Source organism: Macaca fascicularis, chromosome 1 (genome assembly GCF_037993035.2).
Source record: "Macaca fascicularis isolate 582-1 chromosome 1, T2T-MFA8v1.1".
NCBI lineage: Eukaryota > Metazoa > Chordata > Mammalia > Primates > Cercopithecidae > Macaca > Macaca fascicularis.
The window spans coordinates 719,522-731,947 of NC_088375.1; the positions used below are offsets into that span (position 1 = coordinate 719,522).

A 12,426-nucleotide genomic window follows, 5' to 3' on the forward strand; every position below is an offset into this window, starting at 1 on the left:
TCGCACTTGAATGATCATTGTTCTTTTTCCTTCCTTTACTGAAATGTAATTGCAAAATTAAATAAATATGTTTTGAAGCAATTAAGCCTAAATTGAACAAGTATTCTGAAAACCAAAATAAGAGGTAAGTTTTACCAAAATTGAGTAAAATGCAGATGGTAACAACATTCTTAAAAATTATCGGCCGGGCGCGGTGGCTCATGCCTGTAATCCCAGCACTTTGGGAGGCCGAGACGGGCGGATCACGAGGTCAGGAGATCGAGACCATCCTGGCTAACACGGTGAAACCCTGTCTCTACTAAAAAATACAAACAATTAACCGGGCGCGGTGGCGGCGCCTGTAGTCCCAGCTACTCGGGAGGCTGAGGCAGGAGAATGGCGTGAACCCGGGAGGCGGAGCTTGCAGTGAGCTGAGATCCGGCCACTGCACTCCAGCCTGGGCGACAGAGCCAGACTCCGTCTCAAAAAAAAAAAAAAAAAAAAAAAAAGAATATTACTAGTTACAGATGAATAAATACACATACTGTCAAATAGTTAATATCTACAGAAATTATTCTGCAGACTCTATTACTATAATCATCTTATGATATGGGCTTCATCACTTCAGTTTGCTGATGTTATCATCTATTCAGACATGTCATAATTTGGATTTGATAATTTCTGCAGTCCTAGACAACTAGTATGTATACAGTTTACACTTATTTTATATAAATTTATAGATACGCATTTATATATGTATATATACGCAGATTTACAAATATAAGAATACATTCAAATGCATATTTACAAATAGAAATGAATATATTAATATTAGATATGTTTCTTATTTTCATCTTTGTTAACAGAGATTTATGGAGAATCCACCCTCTTTGTGACTAGTGCATACTTCTCCAAGCTTAACTCCTTAAAGCTCCTGTCATTCACATTAAATCTCAGGGGGCATAACTAGGTTTCAGAAATTCCCTGCCATTTACCAGGCAAGGCTTTTGGTGTTTTTGCTACAGTGAATTTTTTCATGGAAACTGAGTGGCGGAGAAGAAAATAAAACACTAAGATGCCTCTCACTTCAATTCAATTCCCTCCTTTATCGCTACTCACAGCCTGACTCTATTAGCTAGTGCAGGAATCAAAGACAAATTAGATTTGTTTAAGCTTGAGGAGGTCACAGTCAGTCTATTCAGGAAAAACAAACATATAAACATGATTTAAAGTACAACTTCAGATTAGAATAGCTATGAACTACATCAACAAGGCTAATAGAAACAAAATACATTTAACCTTTCTGAAGAGAATCATTGATAACTCCTACATTTTCTCTTAAGAAGATTAAAACTTCGCAACTTTCCAATTTCTGACATATGTTAAATTTTAGTATTTATCAATAAGAAGAAAACATAGGCAACTTTTTCTGGGAAGACTTTAGCAGTGGTTATCATACAGTCATATTTCAGGAAGAATTTCCAAGTTTCAAATACATTTTAAATTCTTTTAATAATTCTAATTAACTTATCAACATTTTCAAGTTTTGGGGTGCTGATGCAGTAGACAACACTGCAAACAAATTTGATGTCTTATTTTAAATACTCGTGAAACCTGGGACATATCGCATTTAAAATTAGAACATTCCCTTATAATCCTACCCTCACTGGCAAATGGAAGTTAAGACCTGTGCAAAATTTATAAACAGTCTGATAAACCGTGGACCTGCCGACCTAGTCTGTATTTGTGGTCAGAGTGAAGTAAGGAGCAGCGCAGTGACTGGGACACAAGGAGACTGGGCAGCTGTTTGCTAAGTGAATGGAGGGAGCACAAGAGGGCAGTGTGGGAGGGGAGGTGGATGCTGGGCAAATCTCCGGGGCACTTTTGTAAATGGGAGTCCCTGTCATGAAGCCATGCTGAACAGCTGACCCGGGACACTGGACAGATGGGGGAGCACTGTGGTGGCAACATGCAGCACAAATGGACTTTTTCTTTCTTTTATTTTCCTTGATCACATTGCTGGAGTTTCCAACCAGCACAATGCATGTTTAACGTGGGGAATAATTAATAGAGGTGGTAGAGCAATATCGAGCATGTATCTGAAGCTTGCAGTATCCTAGCAATTGTTCTAAATGCCAGTTTACCACATTTAATTTTCCTCAAGAGCCTATGAGGTATATAATCTTATCTCGCCATTTACAGATTTAAAAATTCAAGTTTGGGGGTATCCGTCTAACATCACACAGCTAACCTGATGCAGTAAGCCCGTCGGTCCGGGTGTGGAACCCAGAGCATGTCACTTCACCTCAGTTCTCTTGGGGACACAGTCCTGCTTCCATAGTCTAAAATTTGAGTTTTAGATAACTCACTATCAGTTTCACCAGGGAAACATAAATATGATAGAAACATTTGTTGTTAGTGTTCTCTAACTCTGAGACATAATTTCCATTCAAAGAAAAATTATTTTTCCTCCGCAAAATTTTCATCTCACTAAAACAAACATATTCAATAACAGAGGAAGAATATAGATTACTTTTTTTCATAAATACTTGGAAATCAAAAACCCATTTACTAATATGTTTCAGTAAACAAGTGATATATAAAATGAGACTCAAAAGAAAAAGAAAACAGATCGGCTTTTCTCCATAAAAATAGATGATAGAGGAAAATGAGGAAATACAGTCAAGAACTAATAGAAGTGTTTCAAAAGCAGAACAAGGCAAGAACCACAACCACCTTTTGCTCCCGCAATACTGTCTACCTGTCTGGTGGAACTCACCGTCAGATGATGTCTTGACACTTATTTAGACGGGCTCATGGTGTGTGGCTGGCTTAAGTGTGCAAAGAAAAATAGAAGAGTGACATCATCCTCGGTTTCCCTGTGTCCATTAGGGGCGTAGACAAAAGTTTTCTGTTAATAAATCTTCTCTGGGGTTTTGAAGAAGAATGCAAATAAAGGAGCTAAAGAAACTAATAGATATCTCTGTTGCCCTTTTCTGATTTTCTTCTAATTTTTTTTTTTTCAGTGACAGAATCTTACTATGTTGCCCAGGCTGTAGTGCAGTAGTTTTTCACAGCTGTGATCACAGTGCACGAAGGCCTCGAACTCCTGGCCTCAAGTGATCCCCCTCCACCTCAGTCTCCTGAATAGTTGGTTCTACAGACACACACCACTGTGCCCAGCTGTTTTGTTGTTGTTACTTAATCTTCTTTTATTGTCAAACTGAAAATCTCAACAAATATTAACAGTAATCTCAAATTTAGCCATTACTAATGAATTTTTACCTGTGATGTATGAGTTAGTTATATATGGCCTTTTATGTTTGACACAATATTTTCATGTGTATGTCTCCTCCTTTAAACTTCAAGAAATTTTTGTAAAATATTGCTATTTGTGTTCCAATCTTTCACAAATATAGGCTTTGAAACTCAGAGTTCAACTGATGTGTCAAAGACATTATCACTAATCAGTAATGAACTCCATACTAAAATTGCCGTCACAGTGTTCCCTCATCTGTCTGGTGTCCCGGATGTGTGAAAACACATCTTCATTGCTATCACTCTTCATTAGCTTGTTATGTTCTTTCTTCTGTCACTCACCTGCAAGCTATGTCACTTCAGTGATGCATTTAATTTTAAAGTTTGTTTTTATTTTAAACATTGACATGACTAGAAAATCTAAAATCACAGGCTGGTACAAATAAAATTTAAAAATCAACCATAATGTAATAGTCCAGATAGAAACAAAACTTTAAAATTCATATCTTGACTTCAAACTATAAGTATTTATGAAGTGTACCGCGTGTAGCAGACAGTTGGAATAAAATGGGGAACTGGGTGGAAGCAACTCCACCCTCTTGGATCTTGCAGACAAGTATTTCCGAACCGTTTTCTGTGTGCGTGTTCTAGAATGATGTTGATCATGTTACCGTGTCATGGAGGCCTTTTCATGAAAACCTTTGTCCAGATGGTGTCTATCTTCTGTCTCTTGGGCCCACGCTTTAGAGCTGGTGCCTCTGCTGACTTCTAGGGCTTCAGCCTGCAGAGAGCTTGTCCTGACTCCTGTGCTACCTGGTTTTCTGTAAGGCTATGAGAGTGCAGGCCCTGGGGGGATGCTGGAGAGCAGGAGAAAGAAGGAAATTGTGTCTTATTTCCTGCTTCTGGTGATAATCTGTGGTGGCAGCAGCAGCAACTGCAGGCAGCAGGGGTCATGAGGGAGTTGTGGGCTTACAGTCAGTTTCAGCCACATTTGTGGGGGGTGAAAGCATCTGAGCTGCCGCGTATCAGCCTGGGAAGGTCACACAAGCAGCCCTGGGCGTGCAGTCCCCACCACCTCAGCGCTGAGGAGCATATGCGGCACCACTGGTGACAACTCCTGGTCCTTGGGTGATAACACTTGGCTCCTTGCTGCATCAGCTTTCCCTCCAGCCCTTTGTGCCACCCTGTAACCACTTTTGTGCATTAAATCTATTCTATTTAAAATGGGTTAAGCATCTATATGTGACTAGACATTGATAGCCTATCAAATTAATTATACCACAATTACAATCCTAATAGTGATTTTTTAGGTTGTGTTCAAATTTCAGGGTGATAATTAGTTAGACATTTTTAATAGCTTATTTACAAAGGATTCTCTTTTTATTGTATATATTTAAGGTATACCACATATTTTTATATACATAGTGAAATTATTACTACTTGTTACTACAGTCAAGAAAATAAACATGCCCATCTTTACTTTGTGTCTGTGTATGTGTGTGTGTACATGTGCTAAGAGCACCTGAAACCTACTCTCTCGGCTACTTCCCAGTATACAATACAATATTATTAGCGATAGTCATTGTGCTATACATTAGATCTCTAGACTTATTTATCCTACATGACTGCAACTTTTAACTCTTTGACCAACATTTCCATACTCTCCCCCGCCACCTTTCCCAGATAGCACTCTCTAAGTGTGCTTTTTCCTAAAGTGATTTGCAAGGAGATATAAAGTTTTTCAAGTTTCTTAATATCCAACAACTAAACTCCCTGTCCAAAAACGTTTTCAACTTGTGTTACATCACAAGCATTAAACTTTACACGTATCAGGACTGACTTCTATTCACTTTTCCATCTTAGTCAATTTGATAGCTACATTATTGTTTACTTTGCCTTTTTGATTGCTAATGTTTATATGACTTTTGATGTGTTTATCTATTTAACTGTTGTTTTGTGAAATATCTGTTAAGTCCCATGCACGTTTTTCTATGTATATGTGCATATATATATATTTCATGTGTGTATATTAAGAATTTTTTCTATTTCATTAAATTTTTTTTTTTTTTTTGAGATGGAGTCTCGCTCTTTTGCCCAGGCTGGAGTGCAGTGGCCGGATCTCAGCTCACTGCAAGCTCCGCCTCCTGAATTTATGCCATTCTCCTGCCTCAGTCATTACATTTTATTTTAAGTTCTGGAATATATATGCAGGACATGCAGATTTGTTGCATAGGTAAAAGTGTGCCATGGTGGTTTGCTGCACCTATCAACCCATCACCTAGGTATGAAGTCCCTCATGCATTAGCTATTTATCCTGATTCTGTTGCTCCCCACAACCCTCTGAGGTGCCCCAGTGTGTGTTGTTCCCCTCCCTGTGTGCATGTGTTCTCATTGTTCTGCTCCCACTTATAAGTGAGAATATATGGTATTTGGTTTTCTGTTCCTGCAATAGTTTGCTGAGGATAAGGACTTCCAGCTCCATCCATATCGCTGCAAAGGACATGACATTCCATTTTATGGCTGCATAGTAATCCATCTTGTATATGTACCATGTTTTCTTTATCCAGTCTATCATAGATGAGCATCTGTGTTGATTCCATGTCTTTGCTATTGTGAGTAGTGCTGCAATGAACATATACTTGTATGTATCTTTATAACAGAGTGATTTATATTCCTTTGGATATCTACCCAGTAATAGGATTGGTGAGTCAAATGGTACTTCTGATTCTAGGTCTTTGAAAAATCACCACATTGTTCTCCACAATAGTTGAGCTAATTTACATTCCCACCAACGGTGTAAAAGTGTTCCTATTTCTAGCCTGGGTACAGTGTTTCACACCTGTAATCCCAGCACTTTGGGTGGCTGATGTGGGCGGATCACAAGGTCAGGAGATGGAGACTATCCTGGCTAACATGGTGAAACCCCGTCTCTACTAAAAATACAAAAAATTAGCCGGGTGTGGTGGTGGGTGCCTGTAGTTCCAGCTGCTCGGGAGGCTGAGGCAGGAGAATGGCGTGAACCCAGGAGACGGAGCTTGCAGTGAGCCGAGATTGTGCCACTGCAGTCCAGCCTGGGCAACAGAGCAATACTCCATCTCAAAAGAAAAAAAAAAACACAAGTGTTCATATTTCTCTGCAGCCCACCAATGTCTGTTGTTTTTTTACTTTTTAATAATCACCATTCTGACTGACATGAGATAGTATCTCATCGTGGTTTTGATTTGCATTTCTCTAATGATCAGCAATGTTGAGCTTTTTTTCATGTTTGCTGGTCACATAAATGTCTTCTTTTGAAAAGTGTCTTTTCATGTCCTTTGCCCACTTTTTAATAGGGTCATTTGTTTTTTCTTGTAAACTTTTTTAAGTTCCTTGTAGATTCTGGATATTAGACCTTTGTCAGATAAATAGATTACAGAAAATTTTCTCCTATTCTGTAGGTTGTCTGTTCACAATGATGATAATTTCTTTTGCTGTGCAGAGGCTCTTTAATTAGATCCCATTGTCAATTTTTGGTTTTGTTGCAATTGCTTTTGCTATTTTTGTCATAGAATCTTTGCCTTTGCCTATGTCCTGAATGATATTGCCTAGATTTTCTTTTAGGGTGTTTATAGGAAGGGATCTAACCATGAAGCTGGTCAGAACTGGTCCAAACTGGCTGTGACCAGCTGAAACTGATCTAAACTGGTTAAAACTTGACATAGCCCATCAGGACTGGCAGTTAATCAATTGCAGCTTGATTTCGACTGTTGGAATACCTTTAAAAGAGGACTGAGGCTTTCCCTGAGATGAGAAAAGCTCTCCTGCGGCCCTTGAAAAAGCAAGGTACCAGGAGTCATTCAGCTGAAAAAAATGAAAGATTTCAACCAGTACTTGAGCTTGGAATATGACTCTTAGCTTTACATGACACTGCAGCCCAAGCCAACAATTGGATTGCAATCTTAAAATACCTGAAGCAGAATACCCTGCCAAGACATGTAGAGACTTCTGACCATATAGATTGTGACAAAATGAATAGTTGCAATTTACAGCTGCTAAGTTTGCAGTCCTTGTCATGCAGAAGAAGAAAGCTAATATGGTGGGAATGTACCATAGATTTTTTAACACATCAGTTAATATTCATATTAGGGAATAGCAGTTTTTTCTCATGAAAGATATAAGGATGTCCATAATTACATTTATTAGCGTATAAATATCATTACAACAACATCTATGGTAATGCCATACATCAAATTACGGAAAACATGAAGACTTCAGAAAATAAAGACTTCTTTATTAAATTCAATAAAATTACTAATAAATCCATCAGAAAGTAATGTTATACGATTGCAGTACACTACTCTTATAAAGATTAGTGTGTCTAAGAATGTAAAATTCACACTGAGAGAATTTTTATTCTCAGCTTAGTTTCTTGTGCATAATTTAATGCCTGTGGAAGAAGGAAATAAATGAGATCTTCTCAATTCTCCAACACCCTGGAGGAAGACAGCGTCCATTACAAGACATGCACAATATGCCCAAACCTCAGTCTTATATATCTTTTTTCTCCATCTAAGTTACATTTCATTTTTATAATGATTCTAAAGACATACTTTTAAGTTAGTAGATAAATAATTTGTGATTCATACTAACACAATGATTAGTCCAAAGTGTGGTACTGACCTTAGTAGAATTCTTCGTTTTTCAAGGATAAATCTATGTATGTTAAAAGACACCAGATTTAATATATGCAGTCAAACAATGAGGCACTATGACAGATGTCTCTCATTTGTTAGATGATATTAAAAAGACAAAATATACGGAGGTACATTTTCTGTTGGAACAAATATATACTTATAGGCATATATTGAACTAATCACAACCAAAATATGAAATATTTGAATGAACAAGAATGCAAACAATTTTTGCAATTTATCAATCTTATGCTGCTACCTGTAAATATATACAAATGAGTACATATTAAGTTCTGGATTACTTTAATTCAATACATAAATTTAAGCATGAAGCAAAGTATGTAAGAAAAAAGCAAAATATAGTTAGGCAATTTACTCTTCAGACTTGCCCTTCCCAAATACCTTCATGAACCCTCTAACCACTTCTTTGTTCCGGAGGCTGTAGATGAGGGGATTCAGCATGGGAGTGAGGATGGTGTAGAATACGGACACCATCTCGTCCTGGGTGGGTGAACGTTCAGATGTGGGTCGCATGTACATAAACATGGCCGCTCCATAGTACATTCCCACCACCATGAGGTGGGAGGAACAGGTAGCAAAAGCTTTACGGCGGCCCTCCCCAGATCCCATGTGAATGACAGCCAGAATAACTCGAGCATAGGAAGCAATGATAATTGCTACAGGGAAGAGAAGCATAATGACACAGCAGATGAATATCATCCTTTCAAACATCAAGGTGTCATTGCATGAGAGAGTAAGAAGGGCAGGAACGTCACAGAAAAAATGGGGTATTTCCCGGGCACCACAGTATGAGAAGGACAGTGCAACGGCAACTTCAATTATACCATCAAGGGAGCCAAGAATCCAAGAAGCAGAAGCCATGAGACCACAGATTTTTTGGCTCATGAGGACTGGGTATCTTAATGGGTAGCAAATGGCAACATACCGGTCATAGGCCATTGCAGCCAAAAGGAAACATTCAGCTCCAAGTAGGGACACATAGAAGAATATCTGAGTTCCACAACCTGCTAGAGAGATGAATTTTTTTCCAGACAAGTAGTTGAAGGCCATCTTGGGTACAGTGGTGCAGATGAGCATGAGGTCCATGAGGGACAGCTGGCTGAGGAGGAAGTACATGGGGGTGTGGAGCTGGGTGTCCAAACAGATGAGGAGAACCATAGCAGAGTTCCCCATGACGGCCATTGAGAAGATGCCCAAGACCAGAGTGAAGAGAAAAGTGTGAGTGGGGCTGTGATTAAAGATTCCCAGGAGGATGAAGTCAGAGTTGAAGGTCTGATTCTCCCATGCCATGATCAATATGTTCACTATGGAGAATACAGTGTGTGAGAAATAACCAGAATTATGTCACAGAAATATCAAGGACTTCCCTCAGAGAACAACACACCTACAAAATGTAAACATGGGGAAATTATTTCTCTGGGCATCAAATTTTTTATTTGTAGACTAGGAAATTTAAGAATTATTTTTAGCTCGATGTGAATTTTTTAATGCACAGTATATAGCTAATGCATATGATAGGTTTCATAGTAAAAACATGGGATTTTTCTCGAGTTCTATAATCTAGTTGAGCAAAAAGTCAACTAAAAAATGTAATGTAGATTATCTCTTTATAATTACACTAAAATCATGAGAAGACTCATGAATTTGGGGGAATTTCATTACATTACTATTATATTTCCCACAGAAACTAATCACATCACCTTATGATGCTAACAAAATTCCATCTAGGAAAGTGTAGATGGAAACAAATACTAAAATGATACATGATTCATTGAATGCCAGGTAATGAGAACAAATTAAAATACCAACATGAGGAGTATGTTACTTGATCCTTATTGCAAATAACGGTAAGTTTCAGCAGAAGATCCTCACCAATATGCCCTGGTCCCTAAAAATTAAATGTGTCCATAAGACAGTCAGGTATAGTGTATGTTCCTGAAGAACCAGGTTACACGAGAGTGTCAGAGCATATTTCAAACTCTTTCAGCTGTGTGATGTTAGATGATTATTTTCTCTAATCCCTGTTTTCTACTCCATAAATTTTGATATTTACAATATCTATATTACAAGGTGTTATAAAGACTGAACAAAATTAGATTTTAAAGTATTTAGAACATTACATGGGATATGGTTCGTACAATACAAACATTTGAAATTAAATACTTTTGGAGGGAGTACAGTCTATTCCTAGTTTAAGAAAAAAAATCTTCATGGTCTTTAGAAAGACCCTTTTAAGAGCAATCTTGTGGCTAAAAAGTAGCATCTTTTTAATTTTCTATTTTTACATTCATTTTGTTTCATTCTTGTGCCCTTTCTCCATGGATTAAGGAATTGGCTTCCTTCATTTCTCTCCTGTTACCCTCTGAACAAATTGTTCACACTGTCTTATTAATTTTTTTTAAATACTTTTGATCTATGTAGTAATCACCAGTTCTGTGACTATAACAATATTCTAATTATAACTCTAGTGTTCACCACATCCAAATTCCTAATCAGTTCTAAATTCTCTAAAATCTTTTTCACATTTACAGTGCTATTAAAAAACTCGACCCATATTGTGTAAACTAACACATGCTACTTAATTTTTTCAGATATTTTCACTTTTCCCACTTTTATTAAAACAATTACTAATTATATTTTCTAAAACATTCTATCATTCATTCTAATGCAAACCTTTCAATATACATCCCACAGAAAACTCTGACACATTTTTAAATACCCATATTTTTTATGTTTGTTAATTAACACATTGCCCGGTGAAAATTACCACATTGCTTGACTCAATTGCAGTCCCTCTAATAAACAAAATGTATTTTTTATTTCAAGTTCATCCATGTTGTTATACTTGTGTGAACTTATCTCTCTCCCCATGTTTGAAACATAAATACTAAAAGTTTATGGAAAATCAACATTTAACGTATCAGCTCCTAACAATGCTGCTTTTTCCATTTTGTACAAAACAATATTTCAATCCAATGTGCTGCATCCTTGAAAGATAATAAGAACCTTAAACATCAATTCTTTCAAGTTGTATCTAAATTACATAATTAATTAGTCCACAAATTAGGTTAGTAATTGAAGGAAGCTGTGCACCTTGAGGAACTCCATAGATCATGTACCTTCTGACCTGTATTTGTCTTCTTGTTTATCTTTTTGCCTAGCCAGGGATTTGTTCTTCTGTTTAACCACAATCCTACACCCATAGCTTGAATCACAGAGGGAACTAAAATGTCCTGGTCCCCATTATTAACCAATGACAGGACCTGACTCTAATTAGGTTTAATTTTACATCTTTTTTTTTTTCTCACAAATGTTTTCCATGCCTCCTGTATTAACAACAAACTGTGGCATATTTTAAATCTATACCTTGTCACATTCTGTCCACTTATGTAAAATCGTCTGTTCACTTTACCCCATATTAGGCCCCACCTGAAGAACAGCAGCGTGGGATAGTAGAACCGATCAAGACGAGCTGTTCTCTTATTAATTGAGAAACATTTTTCAGTTGTTAGTTCCTAGCAAAGAAATACAATATCTACAGTATAGCAGATAGAGAGATGCAGCCTATATATTCCTCTAATATTTTCATAGTTCAAATATTTTCAAGGTTAGTTTGCATAGAATATATTTATATTGTGTTACATTGTATTACCTCACTTTTTGCCAAAGCCAGCCTTACAAGTTATCCTTTTCTTTACTTTCCTATCAGAGGAGACTAAAGCAAATAGTATTTTGTGGTTGTCAAGGCACTTATTTCTGAGCACTCAGCTGTCTCCTTCACTTCAGTCTCACATAAGCAACGTCTTAGTGAAAGCCAGTTAAGTGATATTAGGAAGCATACATTTATTTAGAGCTATATTAGCATGAAGGGTTAGTGTAGACATTGGAGTTGCACGCTTAAATCATAATGTGTAATACAACATTGTTTATAAATTTTGTGAAAATTTAATCACAAGTTTATATCCAATTCTTGTGAAATCTCTTGTCATATGGAATTAATAACCTTTGTCTCAAATATCTTTAAAACATAACATTTTGAATCTAAGATTCAACTTTAAACAGTTTGGGTTTTTAATAATTATAACTACAGGCTGAAGGGGTTTTACAAAGATACTCCGAGGAAAGGGAAATTTGAGATAATAAAGTGAGAAGAAGAGAGAAAAGAAGAAATGTTGACTAAGTAAAGACAGAGTATCAAAAGGCAATTCACATTGAAAGAAGAAATGTTGGTGCTACAGGGAAACTGAGCAGAACGGCGAGCAAAGGACAGGAAAATGAGGCAAGAAGCAGTCCTTCAATATTGGTAACTAAACTCAGTGTCTGCCCTAGATGTGCTGCATCGTGCCAATAGACAAACCACTCTCCCACTTTCAAACGTAGATGCAAAAACCAGGTACTACATTCTAGACAAAAATGGCATGCAAAAACTCTCCTTGCTGAAACTTAGAAATTATTCATCACATACACCCCGCTGCCTACAGACAGAAACTTCAAATCA

At 37.1% G+C, this 12,426-nt stretch overlaps 1 protein-coding gene across 1 annotated transcript; it reads right to left on the reverse strand.

Moving 5' to 3' along the window:
* Window positions 1-8,279: 8,279 nt before the first annotated feature.
* Window positions 8,280-9,218, reverse strand: LOC102125891 (olfactory receptor 2M3-like). The gene has a single exon (XM_015451516.3). The coding sequence runs from the start codon at window positions 9,216-9,218 to the stop codon at window positions 8,280-8,282; it is 939 nt and encodes a 312-aa protein (XP_015307002.3).
* Window positions 9,219-12,426: the final 3,208 nt, after the last annotated feature.